The following is a 14970-nucleotide window of genomic DNA, read 5'->3' on the forward strand; positions in this document are numbered from 1 at the left end:
CCTTATAAGCCTAATGAAAGGAAACTTGATTCTAGGACATTAAGCTGCCATTTCGTTGGATACTCCGAACGATCCAGGGGATACAAATTTTATGATCCTACAACTCGAACTATTTTTGAGACGGGGAATGCTATATTCTTTGAGGATGATGAGTTTGTGGGGGGAGATAAGGTTAGAACTATCGTCTTTGAAGAGGATTGTTTAACAATGCCTCCTATTGTTCACAACAATGCTCAAGATAAAGAAAAATCACTTGACATTGGTGAAACAATAATTCAAGTACAAGATGATAATCAAGAATCCTCCAACCCTGAAATTCAAACTCAACAACCTCAAGAATCAATACCATTAAGGAGATCCACTAGAGAGAAAAGAGAGCTATTCCGGATGACTACTTTGTGTATCTTCAAGAGCATGAAGTAGACATGAGCATCGAGGAAGATGACCCAATCAACTTCCGTCAAGCCATGGAAAGCTCAGATTCTCAAAAGTGGATTGATGCCATGAAGGAAGAGATCAAATCCATGCATGATAATGGCGTTTGGGAACTTGTTCCACTACCTGATGGTGCAAAATCCATAGATTGTAAATGGATATTCAAGACCAAGAGGGATTCAAGAGGTAACAAGGAGAGACATAAAGCACGTCTCGTAGCCAAAGGATTTACTCAAAGGGAAGGTATTGATTACAAAGATACTTTTGCTCCAGTTTCTTTAAAAGACTCTTTTAGAATAATAATGGCACTAGTTGCACATTACAATCTTGAGGTTCATCAAATGGATGTAAAGACCGCCTTTCTCAATGGAGACATTGAGGAGACGATATACATGAAGCAACCAGAGTATTTTGAGTCCAAAGATTCAAATAATTTGGTTTGCAAATTAAGGAAATCCATTTATGGACTCAAGCAAGCTTCTCGTCAATGGTATCACAAATTCCATAAGGTTATCATTTCATATGGTTTTGAGATGAATAAAGTTGATAATTGTGTATATCATAAGTTCAGTGGGAGTAGGTACATATTTTTAGTTTTGTATGTGGATGATATTTTGCTTGCATGTAACGATATGGGATTATTGAGTGAAACCAAATCATTCCTGTCAAGGAATTTTGAGATGAAAGATCTCAGTGAAGCCTCATTTGTCTTAGGCATAGAGATATACCGAGATCGTACTCAAAATATTATGGGGTTATCACAAAAGACCTATATCGATAAAATCCTTAAGAGGTTTAACATGCAAAATTGCAAACCAGGAAATACCCCTGTATCAAGAGGAGACAAATTTTGTCTTAGTCAATGCCCTAAAAAAATAATCAGGAGGCAAACGCAATGCATACTATTCCTTATGCATCAGCTATTGGAAGTATGATGTATGCCCAAGTTTAGCGTCCGGATATTGCATATATACTTGGAGTGCTTGGAAGATATTTGAGCAATCCAGGAATGGATCACTGGATAGTGGCCAAGAGAGTCATGCGCTATTTACAGAGAACTAAGGATTTCATGCTCACATATAAAAGGTCAGATCAATTGGAGATCATTGGATATTCTGATTCTGACTTTTGCTGGATGCCAAGATTCAAGAAGATCCACGTCAGGTTATATATTTCTGTTGGCTGGAGGAGCCATTTCATGGAGGAGTGCAAAGCAACCACTTGTAGCTTCATCCACTATGGCCGCGGAATATATTGCTATGTATGAGGCATCTAATCATGGAGTATGGTTGAGGAATTTTGTCACGGGGCTTCGAATTCTAGATCGTGTCGAAAGACCGTTGAAGATATATTGTGACAATAAGTCAGCCGTTCTGTTCTCCAACAACAATAGGAGCTTGACAAAGTCTAAGCATATAGACATCAAGTACTTAATTGTCAAGGAAAGGATACAAAATGGAGAATTGTCTACACAACATATTGGAACAAACTCAATGATTGCGGATCCGCTTACGAAAGGTGTATTGCCTAAAGTATTTATGGAGCATACTACTCACATGGGCATTCTTCATTGGGAAGAATAGTGAGTTTAAGTGGGAGTTTGTATGAAGGGTTCTTAATGTGGACATGTATACATTTTCTGCAGAATTAAAGTTTTTTTTATTGTCCATTTTGTTTATAAGATCTCCATAAAGTGGGACTCGTATAAAATTTAATCTATGTCATTCTACATTATAGGATTAGTGATTGTGATGGCTGAATTGCGCGATAATGTGATGAAAGCTGTTCAGTCCTATGCTAAATATGTTGATGGACAAGATGAACATTTGTACTTTGACAAGTAGTAACCGTTTGAGCTCATTAAAGGTGGAAAGTCATGGTGTGTAGCCCAAGTGGGAGATTGTTGGAATTCAATTTTTGATGTGGGCTACAACCGTTGGTTTTCTTAACGGTTGGAACCTTTGGCATTCAGCAGTTGCAAGCTCTTGATGGAGGGGCTTGCAACTGCCACCCTTTGGAATCCCTTGGGATCCTATTTAAGGGGTTTCGGGTCCCCTTGATCCCCCATCGAGAGAGTCCTCGAGGTGCCATCGTCCTAAGGAAGAAACTCTTCGGTGAAGGATCAAGAAGGACCCTCCACCCTCAAGAAGAAAAGAAGAAGGAGATTCATCAATGGAAGGTATGTTTTAAGTTATTGATCTATCAGAGCCTTCTGCCCGTCGAACGAGAAGGAGGGAGCCCCTTCCCTCCCCTCTCCCGCCGTCCTGAGAAGAAGCAGAACGCCCTTAGTTCCCGCCTGCAGTTTGTAGCTCGCTGCTCGGCCAGAGGGGAAGCTCACCGCTCGCTGTTCAGAGAAAGAAGGAGAAGATCCCCATCTGCCCGGTCGGCAGGCCTGCTCGCCATCACCACGGAGCCGCAATGACCCCCTTCTTCTGCCTGCCCCTATCGGTGATTGGCTCGTAGCCCCCTGGCAGCAACGCCGCCCCTTCTTCTGCTGCTCTAGCCGATGATCTGCTCGCAGCTGCTGCGGATCACGCCGCCCCCTTCCTCAACCTGCTTCTGCCTGCTTCCGCCACGTCCCCGCAGTTGCCGCTGCCGAATGCCACCCGCGACCCTCCCCCCCTTGCCGGCAACGGCCTCCGCGCAGGTTGCGCTTGCCACGCGCGGTCGAGAGGCCTACCCCCGACGTCGCCCGGCTGCGGCCCTGCGCGCGGCTCATCCCGCTAGTCGCCCGACGTGCACGGCCACTGCCCCCAATGCCCTGCTACTCCGTCCGACGCCCTACGCTCGGATACCGTCCGTGCTCCCCATCACGCCGACCCACCTACGCTCGTCCCTCACTCGACAACGACACGGTCCGACGCACGCTACGCTCCCCTCGGCTTCTGGTCCACCGCGACCTTTCTGGACTACGGTCCTGCAGGTCAGCTCTCGCCCCTTGAGTATTATTACCTCTGTCAATACTTGGTCGTGTGCTCCTCTGCCTTGACTTTCATATTCTTACACTGTCTCGTTGCGGGTTGGGGAGAGTTCTGTCCTTTCTATCCACTCTTGTCGTTCGATCCGGGGAACCAGATCAGGGGATACCCGCACGTCGGTGTTATCGTGATCTATGGGGTTAACGGGAGTCCGACTGTACGAGGCTCGTACGGGACGCTGCCGGGTCCATCATCCACTTGGTTGCGGGATCGTTCTTCTCGTTTTTTTTTTCATAACTCTTGCATCATCTTAATAATTCAAACTTTGAACACGCTTGGATTGAGCCCTATCCCGTGTGTTGCGACGCGCGTTGTCAATCCCGGCCGTCCGTGTTGCATCATCATGTCTATGAACTCAAAAATGGGAATAAGGCCTAGATTAACACAGGGCTATTGGACAGTACAGAGGAGCGCTCCCAGAGAGATGTATAGATGGATAGATATAAAGATTAGATAGATACATAGATATAGAGATTATATAGATAGATTAGATACATAGATAGATAAATAGATATATAGATAGGTAGCTAGATAGATATATAAGTAGGTAGATATCTATCTTCCAATCGACTATTAAGCGTAGATTGATTATTGCATCATACATATGAAAAATTGATCTTATCAATTGTATTCAATAAATAATATGAGTACAATTAGAAACACTTTATGAGCACTACCATTATTGCAACATGTTTTTAAGCTAAAAAGAGTACCATTTTGGATAAATCTCAATTGTCATTGAAAATTTCCATACTGACTAATAACTTCTTTCACATCATCTAAGTCAGATAATAGACCGAAGTTTCTTACTAGTTTTGACCGGTATACCGTCTCCAACATACCATATTTTATGTGTATGCTTCAGTACCAATTTTATCGGATGTTCCCGAAGGGACTGTATGCCTCAGTAGTCAGTACATCAATATGAATATGTGGCAAACTGCTTTGCCAAGATGGGTATCATGTCAGGCAAGTATATATTTCTGTTAAGACGAAACTTAAGCAAACTTATCATCATGACTCACTCGCATACTGCGTCTCAAAGGCTCAGGCATCAAGAGCTAGCTAACGATGTATCATCCTTCCCAATTATTAAATTGTTACTCTGATAAAAATGCAAGGCCCAAGATAACGGGGGTAATTCTTGGTTGAAAATTTATGTACCTTATTAAGATACGGAGGCTCGCTTAAAGCATCAATTGTTGGCGGTATCCCAATGAAATATCTGTTGCTGGGGAACCGTTGGAACCAGTCATAGCTTAGTTTCTGAAACAAGGTTGGACTATTTCAACAAGGTAGGAGATGGTGTTCAGTGTTTGGCCAAAACGGATGGTAAATCATGCGAAATAAAAACTCTCTGATTCTTACTACGTCAGTTAATATTTCTCATATTTTATGACGTGAAATGAATTTCAACTTAAACACTACATTTCGTGCCACCGGAATCCCACTATAAATGAAATCAATATTATCCTTTAGTTCACAAATTCAAGAGTTTTAGCGACTTGGATAAAAATACCTATAAACTTTTAGGTGGACTTGTTTCACAAATTCTCCACTTTATTTGAGTTTGGCATTTCATCAGGACGCCCATTCTCTACGTATCACCTCTGCCATGGTTTCCTGAAACGACCATCTTACTCGCAAAAAACCTCATCGTTTGATCTAATCAGACGACAAAGTTATCTATCCAGTCTAAACGCGTCCGATGAATTTACTGCCCAAAATTTTAAAGCCCAAGAGCCATGATCCAGTACTGCATCAGCCGGCAAACGAAGAGAATCCAGTATCCCTAAACGCTATCATAACTCTCGATACTTATCACTTCCCAAGGATGAAGTCCAGGGAACAGAAGGCTCCAAGAAAGTCGGATGTAGTCTTTAATGCCAAAGATACGTGGCAAGCCATGAGTTGTTTAGTCAACGGAGTCCCACCTCCGGATCAAACCCGCTAACTCTTGTCTACCTTATCGAAGAACGCGACGGCAACCTCTTCTTCTGAGGGCACTATAAATATCAGACAAGCATTCCAAACGGTAGAAGCCGAAAACCCATACAAACACGATACAGAAGAGGTTCCTACCCGCAGTGAGATATGGGTTCGATCTCTAATGTTATCGAGAAGCCCCATGCCGTCTGTATACCTTACCCAGCGCAGGGACATGTCAATCCGATGATGAAGCTTGCCAAGCTGCTGCTTTCGAGAGGGTTTCATATCACCTTCGTCAATACCGAGTACAACCACCGTCGTCTCCTCAAGGCTCTCGGCTCCGCTGCTCTTGACGGCGTTCCGGACTTTCAGTTCAAAACCATCCCCGACGGTCTCCCCCCGTCCGACGAGGAAGGCACCCAGGACATCCCTTCTCTTTGCAAGTCCACCATGACCAACTGCCTACGCCCCTTCTCGGAACTTCTATCCAGTCTGAACCGTTCAAGCAAGGTCCCCCCCGTTTCTTGCATCGTCTCCGACGGCGTGATGAGCTTTACCCTTGACGCTGCGGAGGAGATTGGCGTTCCCGAGGTACTCTTCTGGACGACCAGCGCCTGCGGTTTCATGGGCTATCTCCATTACAAAGAACTGGTCCGCAGGGAGATTATCCCTCTCAAAGGTGCACGGCTACACTCTCTCGATCCTTTCTCATTCTCTGCTCTGTTGCGTCGGCTTCCTGCGTAGAGTTCACATCGAAATTTAATCAAATCTTAAACTCTGTCTCTTATGGTTTACATGAAACCTGGGATGGCTGTCGTTGCCACCATCAACTCTCGTCGTCTTTTACTCGACGTGAAGAGAAGAAAATAAAATCACTTCAAGGACAGCGTGACCATGAAGTTCCCGCGATTGAATCATTGAAGTTGTGTGAATGTGATTCTCGCATTACTTAACTGGCACCTTCCTCTCATACAGATGAATCGTATCTCACGAACGGCTATCTCGACACGCCTATCGACTGGATACCGGGCATGCCCAATATACGCCTCAAGGATCTGCCTAGCTTCGTGAGGACGCTGAGCGCGGAGGATTTCCTGGTCAAGTTTGCTCTCCGAGAGACGGAGAGAGCGTCCAAAGCGTATGCCATCGTGGTCAACACATTCGAGAACCTAGAAGGCCAAGTTCTAAAGGCCATGGAGAGAATACTTCCCCCCGTGTACGCCATTGGGCCGCTCTCTCTTTTCTCTCAGCAGCTTACCAAGAGCCCCCTCGCGGACTTGGGCTCCAGCCTGTGGAAGGAAGACGAGAGCTGCCTTAACTGGCTAGACTCAAGGAGAAAGCCAGGCGCCGTCGTCTACGTTAACTTCGGAAGCATCACGGTGATGACCAACGAGCAGCTTGTGGAGTTCGCTTGGGGTTTGGCGAGCACCGACTACGATTTTCTCTGGATTATCAGGCCTGATCTGGTCAAAGGGGAGACCGCCGTTCTCCCTGAAGAATTCTTGAAAGAAGTGGAAGATAGAGGCAAGCTGGCTAACTGGTGCCCACAAGAGAAAGTGCTCGCTCACCCCTCCGTGGGCGGCTTCTTGACTCACAGCGGCTGGAACTCGACGATAGAGAGTATCTCCGCTGGCGTGCCCATGTTATGCTGGCCGTACTTTGCGGAGCAGCAGACCAACTGCCGCTACGCCTGTGCGGAATGGGGTATTGGGATGGAGATTGAAGGCGAGGTGAAGAGGGAAGAGGTGAGACGGCTGATCTTGGAGCTCATGGAAGGGGAGAAGGGCAAGGAGATGAAGATGACGGCAACGTCGTGGAAGGAGCGCGCAGTTGATGCGACGATGCCTGGCGGGGACTCCTCGGGCGTACTCGAAGAGTTTGTGAGGATGTTACAGGAACCAATCTCTGGTTCAGCCTGATGGAAAATAAGGCAGATGCGGACGACTGGGCATCCCTCCTTTCTTGTTCTGTTTTTTCAACTTCATTTTTGCTCTGTTTTTTTCGCGTTTTAGATAGCTGGTTGTGACCTGTTTTAAAGCAGGCAGTTTTGAGTCTTATGACCTTTCCCCTGCCTCTATATCACCTGTAAATGAGTGCTTAGTGGACTGTGGGTTCCTGTCTGTTTCCCTCATCAACTCTCTCCACCTGTGAGTTCGTTATCGTTCGAGATGACTACCTTCACCCTGCTCTTCGTGTGGCGCGTGTTGGCGTGGGAATGTTTCCCATCTCAGTCTATCATCGGGCAATGATGCCCTTTCCCTTGGATGATGCTATCAATGTTTCACTATTCAATTTTCAAGAACCCAATATGAAGGTAATTTTTGTCTCAACAGGGCAAGTATTTTCTTGAATATTGCTCAGGAATAAAAAGAAACCATTTGTTTTGTCAGTTCACGCCTACCACAGATACTATCATTTTCTGAAGCAAATGTCTCACACCAATTGTGGAACATTCTTGAGCCATAGAATTCTGCAAAATTATTGGGTGAAATTTTAAATTTTCTTCCCAAAGGTCTATGGGATTTGCATAAAGAATCATATCATATCATCAACCCACATATATTTCATTTACAAACTCAGATAATGATAAATCTCCCTAAATGAGAAATAAAATTAATTTTCCTACATAATAATCTCCAAATTGCGGGGATTCTTTGTCATAGTTTTAATTTACACTTGTGCTATTATTCTAATTTAATGTAATTCAAAATAATTCTAGAAAGGTCATGAAATATTAGTCATATTTAACAAAATTCATTAAAAAATTTAAAGATACTTTTGAGCATAAAAATACTAATTAAATCCAGTTTAAATACCATAACCAGCCCATTGGGAGGGCTGGGTGATGGATAACAGTGATGGACATGATTGGTTTGGAGTGAATGAAAGAGATAGTGCTGCTGATTGTGACAGAGATGAAGGCGGATAAGCACCAATGAACGGTGGAGTTGGAGGTGTCACGCGCGATGATGAAAACAGAAGCTATCGACGACAGTACCCTAAGGAAAATTGATGAAGATGTGAAAAAAAAGACGAAGATCACACTATTCTCATCCTCACATGCCCATGGGGCCGAGTGGTGCCTTTTCTTTACGAGTCTTGATCTGAATGTTACTCCTTGATGGAGCGCCCAAATGACATCAGTGAATCATCATCGGAGCTGTCTTCGCCATCATCAACATCACTGCAGGTCCATGTCCAGCCCAACCGGCACGCCAAAGCATCCGTGAAGACGCCCGGGTTTAAATACTCCAGGTAGAGCATGTCCCCGCACGTGCTTGCATTTTATTTTAGCTGTTTTCAGTCGTTTTAAACTTTGTGTTCGTCACGACGAGTGCACCCTACTCGCCGTGATGCGTCCATGTCATCAAGTTTTCATTCCCGTCCGTATAGTTTATTTTCACATCCTTTTGATTTCATAATTTCTTTTTTTATGGTGTAAATGGGGGGAAAGGTCTCTTATTGGACTTCCCCTTCGTTGGAATCCTTGTAAGGGGCCCATCATGGACCTATATAAGGCCATGATGGGAAAACGTCCAGAACCAGATCTGGAACTATTTTGTTGCAGTTACTGATCGTTTCAGATCTCACCGCAAGAAGAAGAAAGGAGGAGAGAAGGAGAAAAGAAAAAAAGGAATAGGGGAAGGGAGAAAGAGAAGAAGAAGGAAAGGAGAAGAAAACAGGAGATAAGGGAAAAGGTGCTCGTTGATACCTCCATATCGACTGGTGCGACTGTTTCCCTTGAGTGATCTCGCGCGACGCTACTCGATGTTGCATGTAGACATGGTAGTTCTGTTCGGATGGTGCGAATTGTTCGGATTTCCGAATAGAACACGAATGAAAAAGAACAGAACTTCTCACACAAGGCCGTGCGGTTCGCTTTGTTCGAATTGCGTGAATTAATTTTACAGGTTTTTTTAAGGAAAAAATTTTGGTCTCGACTCAAGACTCTCGAGTCTCGACAACGTTACACTTTGTTCGACACTTCAACTGGAGATTCTTTCTCTTTCAGTCACTCTCCCAGTCTGGCAGTCTCCCTCCCTCTCTTGAATCCCCTCTCCTCCCTCCATCTCTCTCGTGTCTCGACTCTCGACAACGTTTCTTTCACGTCTTTCTCCCCACCTCCTCCTGTGGACTCCTTCACGTCTTGTTCGATTATTCGATTTTTTTCGTTTGTTCGCATTTGTTCGGTTGTGCAAATTTTGTTCGGTTGTGCGAATTTGTTCGGATGTGCGAATTTTGTTCGGTTCTGCGAATTTTGTTCGGTTGTGCGAATTTGTTCGGATGTGCGAATTTTGTTAGGTTCTGCAAATTTTGTTCGTTTGTTCGAATTTTTTGAACATTTGTTCGAATTTTTGCACATAAAAAGAACAGCACACCGAACAGAACAATTTTATGTTCGTTTTAAGCGAAAAGAATAGAACAACCATGTCTAGTTGCACGAAGGGGGTCATCCGTGCAGTGCGGGCCTGATGACATCGCGACCCGTTTGTGCGACGCGATACTGCCATTCTACGTGAGAAAAAGCATCACGTCCGAGCAACTTTGCCGACTGCTTGTTACGCCGGCCTGTACGTGGAATATCACTGCACAATTTGCTGATCGAACGGCCGCCCACACACTCCTCAGCAGTGACGTACCGTGGCCTTAAGCTGACCACGACTGCAGGTTCTACGCAGAACCCACACTCGGATCGGCCGCCGTTGTGGAGTACATTGTGCGGAATTCTGCGAGGTTCCACGACCAGACATCCTGCTCATCTCACTCAACAGATTGTTTTGGTGTTCCCATCGTTCGCGTCTCCTCCTCTGCCAATGTCCGTGGTGTTCAGGCTCCGCTGATCTGTCTACAGCTCTTGGTCTCATCTGCGCCTCCTACGGGTGCGCCGATATTGTTCGACGCCTCCCAGCACTGGCCTTCGCCAATGCGATGCCCTTTGTTGATACCCTGATTTACACTCGCCAACGGGCCATTGCCAGCCGTTTGCTTGAGCTGCCCGTCGTCGGTTTTCTTCTTTCCTCTCGACACTGACTGCCGACGACGCTCCTGTGATGCACCATGCCACCAGTCTAGCTACTCCGGGCCACTCTTTACCGACCCTTCTCCAGCATACCCAACCTGCATCGCCTTGTACACCGATGAAGACGCTGACGATGAATTCCACCACTAACGAGGTACGCCGTCTCTTGCTCGCTCGTTACATTACTTTCTACAGCATATTTTTGGCTGCACTCCATTGCGCTCAGGTTAGAATAGGTGAGAGAATTATTTTGAGAAAACTTCGAATTGAGCGATTCCCTAGGCATGGGCCTAGCCCGTCGGAATTATATCGTTCGGCGCCGTAGTCACTGATAACACCCTAAATTCGGTCTTTGTTTCATGCTATTAGTTCAATTTCATGCATTTATAGAGCTTAAAATGGGGCTGTTATCATATGTTTATATATATTTAATGTTTCCAAGTGATTTCTGATTTTTCCCTAATTTTCTGTCAATTTATGAATTTTCTGGGATTTATTTAAACTTGAAGTAATTATTTTTAAATAAAAATGGCAGGTTTAAAATTTAATTTTGATGTTAATTAATGTGGGGATTTGAATAACGGAATTTTCTAGAATTTTTTGGGATTTTATTGGAATTTTTGGGAATTTATTTGAGGAAGAAATGAATTTTTAACTAGGAAAATGATATATTTATATGGAAAATATGAGTATTTAAGCAATTTCAAAAGTAAAAGGGGTTTTTCTTAAAGTTTCATTACAATTATGCCTTCAAAACAGCTCTCAGTCGTGGCTGTAAGCAGTTAAAATAGTTACAAGATTTATTGCATTTAATAAGAAATTTTTTAATGGTTTTTATGGGAAAAAGGAGGAGAGAGAAGGCAAAAAGGATATATACACAAATATTTTTTGAGCAGCCTCCATTTGCATGCCTCCATTTTATCAGGGCTTTATTGCGAAATTCCAGGCCAGTCTTTCTCCAGGAGGTAAGCTCACCTCCCGTGCGGTGCATGCAAAGCGCATGCACAAGAGGTGACATGGCATCGTTTTAATGGTTTAAATTATGAAGCACATATGGGTACGTGTAAATCACCTCATATCATGTTGTTTTTATTGTTTTTTCTTTATTTTTGATACCAGGACCAGGGGTACGTGGCGCTCAGATATTTAACCCGAAACATGGATTCAAATTGCGCTAGCCAATCCGCATTCGACACATCATGACGTGTGGAAGAATTAAATTAATAAATACATGGATTTAAATCCAATGGCTAAAATTGGTTTAAATTTATTTATTAATAACATTTGATCCTGAAGTCGGATTGAGATGAGTTTTTTTATGAATTTGCTCGTCTTTATATCCTCTTTCTATCTGTACGGTTGGATCATTCAGATCATACCGAAATTAATAGATAAAAATTAATTACTAAATGGGGGTGGAATGGTAATTTTCACCATGTAACCTTAAGTATAAAAGCTGAATTTCAAGAAGGGGAGCTCATTCTTGATGGTGCTCTATCACAGCTGCAAGATAGGGAAGAGCTCTAGCTTGGATCAACTTGTTTGGTACATTTTGCTTCTTTGTATTTGAATATTTGGTGTATTTGGATGATGTTTTAGTTAGATTCCTTCATCATTCTTCTTGAACTTGGTCTGAACTTCTAAACCTTTAGCAAAATATACAAGCCCTTACTGAAATTGAGAGGTCAGATTGAGAGACTTATCTAGCTATTCCAAGTACACATTAGAAAAAACTATTAAAAAATATTTAATTTTTAGGAGATTACATTACCCCCTTTTACTATCTAATAGTGTACTTATTTCTGAATTATCAAACCTACAAAACCAACCAAAACACAATCAAATTTATTTCTTTATCCCTCTAATTGAATACTCCGATCCTTTAAATTGGATCAAATAATTCAATTTAGAGCCCATATTTCTTCTATTCCTCTCATCTCTCCTATCTCCCTTTCTAAATTCCTCATTTAATCAGGGTGATTTGATCTTCATTGAAGATCAAATTAACTTTAATTAGTGGAAAATTATTTAAGTAGATCATCAATTGAATTAACTTACTAGCTTCCCTTGGACTATACCCTCTACTTATCACTATACATCTTAAGTTAAGGTTTTATAAATTTTATTTTATAAGCCAAAATTGAATCAAGGGATTAAATTTGGTAAAATTTACCCCTATTTTTGGCTTATCAGTCACCATCGTCACTCCGACAAGGGTCAGAAGGTGACCTTCAATGTCTTCGGTCACCTGCTCCGGAGCTCGAAACTCGGCAACTTCCCACTCGTCGGTGCTGCATGTACACTCCATCTAGGTCATTCGCATCCACATAGTTACATATCCAGTTAGGGATTTACCCGTTGGAAGACATCATTGACGACATCCGACATCACCACTTCAATCCTTCACTCTTGGAATGCAAGTACAGACTCAAGAAGGATTTTGAATGAGTGAATCACTACACTAATTGTAATCAGGAACAAAACCAAAGGGTGCCTTTTTTACAAGGATGGGGTGAAGTATGCAAAAAAATGCCTCTTTTTTTCTATCAACTGGGATTTTTTGATTAGGTAAAATAAGAACCAGTAACCAATAATTGTAAAATGCCAATCCTATGCTGCAAAATGAACAAATCAGTTTATGAAACCCTGCAGGGCAGAATAAATCAAACCATTTTTATTTTAAACAATTCAAAATATTTAAATAATTCTGAATAAAATATTATGTTTATGCTTTTATTGTTATCAATTTCTGTCAAAGTACCATAAAATGAAGAAAATAAGATTCTTATTCATATATATTCTGAAAATATTTAAATAACTTCATATATCTTCTGAATAATTAAATTATTTCCTTTATGGTTTGTAAAAGTAAATTTTTTTTCCCTTTATCATTGCTTAAGGCATGCTAACTCATAGACGAAGGTGGCCTAGGGACAAAATGCCCTAGTGTGTAAGAGATGCTTTAAAATTAGGTAGTATATCATATGTGGACCATGGCATTGCCACTAGACCTTTTTGTATGAGTGAAATGTGAAAAATGGGTGCTTCAAGATCAATATTAACATTGGTCTAGATCTCCTACGGATCCTTTGGCCAGCTGGATGAAGTATGATGAATGTTACTCCAACTCTTTGGGTAGTGGATACCCCCTTAGCCAGCCATGCCACCTTCATGCACAATCACCAGAGATTAAAATTGGGTCATCTACGAACTGATAACACTAGTCTACTCTTAGGGGAAAGTGATCAACCATTGGAACTATTTTAGGATGCTTCAGTGTGTAAGCTATGATTGAGTTCACGTCATCCCATACGGCCATCAACTCATAGATTGAAATTTCTCTTTGTGTTCCTCATGGGACAGCTTTAGAGAACATTGATTGATAGAGCTTTGGGAAATTTTCTTTTATCATACATAAATCCTCACTTTCTACGTCTGTACACATCAAGAATGCCCGCATATAACTAAATGTCCACAATTTTCTTCACCTAATGTCTTCAAATCACTATTTTCTTACTTTCCCAAGGGGTAAATTATGGATAATACATTTTCAGATTGTGAAATTGTTAGGGAGTGCAAACAATTTTTTCTCGAAAAACCACACCATACTTTTTCAACCCATAATTGCATGATACTGCAAGAGTATTATGCGGATATTTTATTAAATATAGCTCTTTAAGTGAAGCCATTACATTCATACTTCATATCAATATGGGTTACCTGCCACGGGAGATATAAAAAGGGTGAAATTATTATTGGTTTTCAGGACCACCCATAATTAGCGAGTAGGTCTTAGTATAAATCAAGTACTGGGTGAAGCAAATACATCACCCTGCTTGAGTTTCATCCTACATTTGTGATTCATAATGATATGTGGAATAGGATACAATTTCAATCTTACCGTGACTTAGTTGCTGCGTGTAAAATAGCATTCACCATCAATAGGTTTCATCAAGCTCAAACTGGACGATGCAGCTGAGATGAACCCAGGATCTGCTAGCAAGGGAGGCCTCCTACTCAGCGTAGAGATAATCTCATATTTATATTTCCCCATTTATAATAATTAGGCTGCCCTCTGAAGAGAAGATATGGGCAAATGAGATGGCCTACTCATTTCTAGGGAGTGCAGACCTCATGAGATTGTCTTAGAATGTAACTCACAAGTATAAGTCCCCATTCTTTGTGCATGAAAATATTCAGTGATAAATCATAAATTAAAGTAAAAAGACATTCTAATGTTCTAAATTATTAATCAAATGCATAGAGTGATAAAGTCCAAACCATAGAAAGAAAGTTCAGATTTTCACTGAATTTTTTTTAGAAATATTTTTATACATCTACACCTATTTTAATAATTTTTAGGAATTAATTTCATTGAAAATAATATGAATTAATAAATAAATAAAATTTTCATTTTGAGTAATGTCTACTTTATGAACATGATTGTAAGGATTTTTGTGTTTTTTAGGTCAAGAAATAAATTAAAATAGTGAACATACTTTAATTGGGGCCTAGTGGTGCTTGTTAATGGCATGGAGTGGCTAGAAAGAGTGATCATAGACATATGTTAATCATCACAGAGGAGTGTTATAATTTTTTTGTTACATG

General features: G+C 41.9%; 1 protein-coding gene across 1 annotated transcript; it reads left to right on the forward strand.

Moving 5' to 3' along the window:
• The first annotated feature begins 5466 nt into the window (after positions 1–5466).
• LOC144701797 (7-deoxyloganetin glucosyltransferase-like) lies at positions 5467–7684 on the forward strand. The gene is made up of 2 exons (XM_078573564.1): positions 5467–6021; positions 6318–7684. Exons 1-2 carry the CDS (start codon positions 5508–5510, stop codon positions 7259–7261), a joined length of 1458 nt encoding a protein of 485 aa, XP_078429690.1. The 5' UTR covers positions 5467–5507; the 3' UTR covers positions 7262–7684.
• The last annotated feature ends 7286 nt before the right edge of the window (positions 7685–14970 follow it).

Source organism: Wolffia australiana, chromosome 4 (genome assembly GCF_029677425.1).
Source record: "Wolffia australiana isolate 7733 chromosome 4, ASM2967742v1".
Lineage (NCBI taxonomy): Eukaryota > Viridiplantae > Streptophyta > Magnoliopsida > Alismatales > Araceae > Wolffia > Wolffia australiana.

Excerpts from the sequence above, each read along its gene's own strand:
- LOC144701797 (XM_078573564.1), top strand. The coding sequence starts at position 5,508 with ATGGGTTCGATCTCTAATGTTATCGAGAAGCCCCATGCCGTCTGTATA. Across the intron at positions 6,022-6,317 it reads GGAGATTATCCCTCTCAAAG|ATGAATCGTATCTCACGAAC; the intron begins GTGCACGGCTAC and ends CCTCTCATACAG.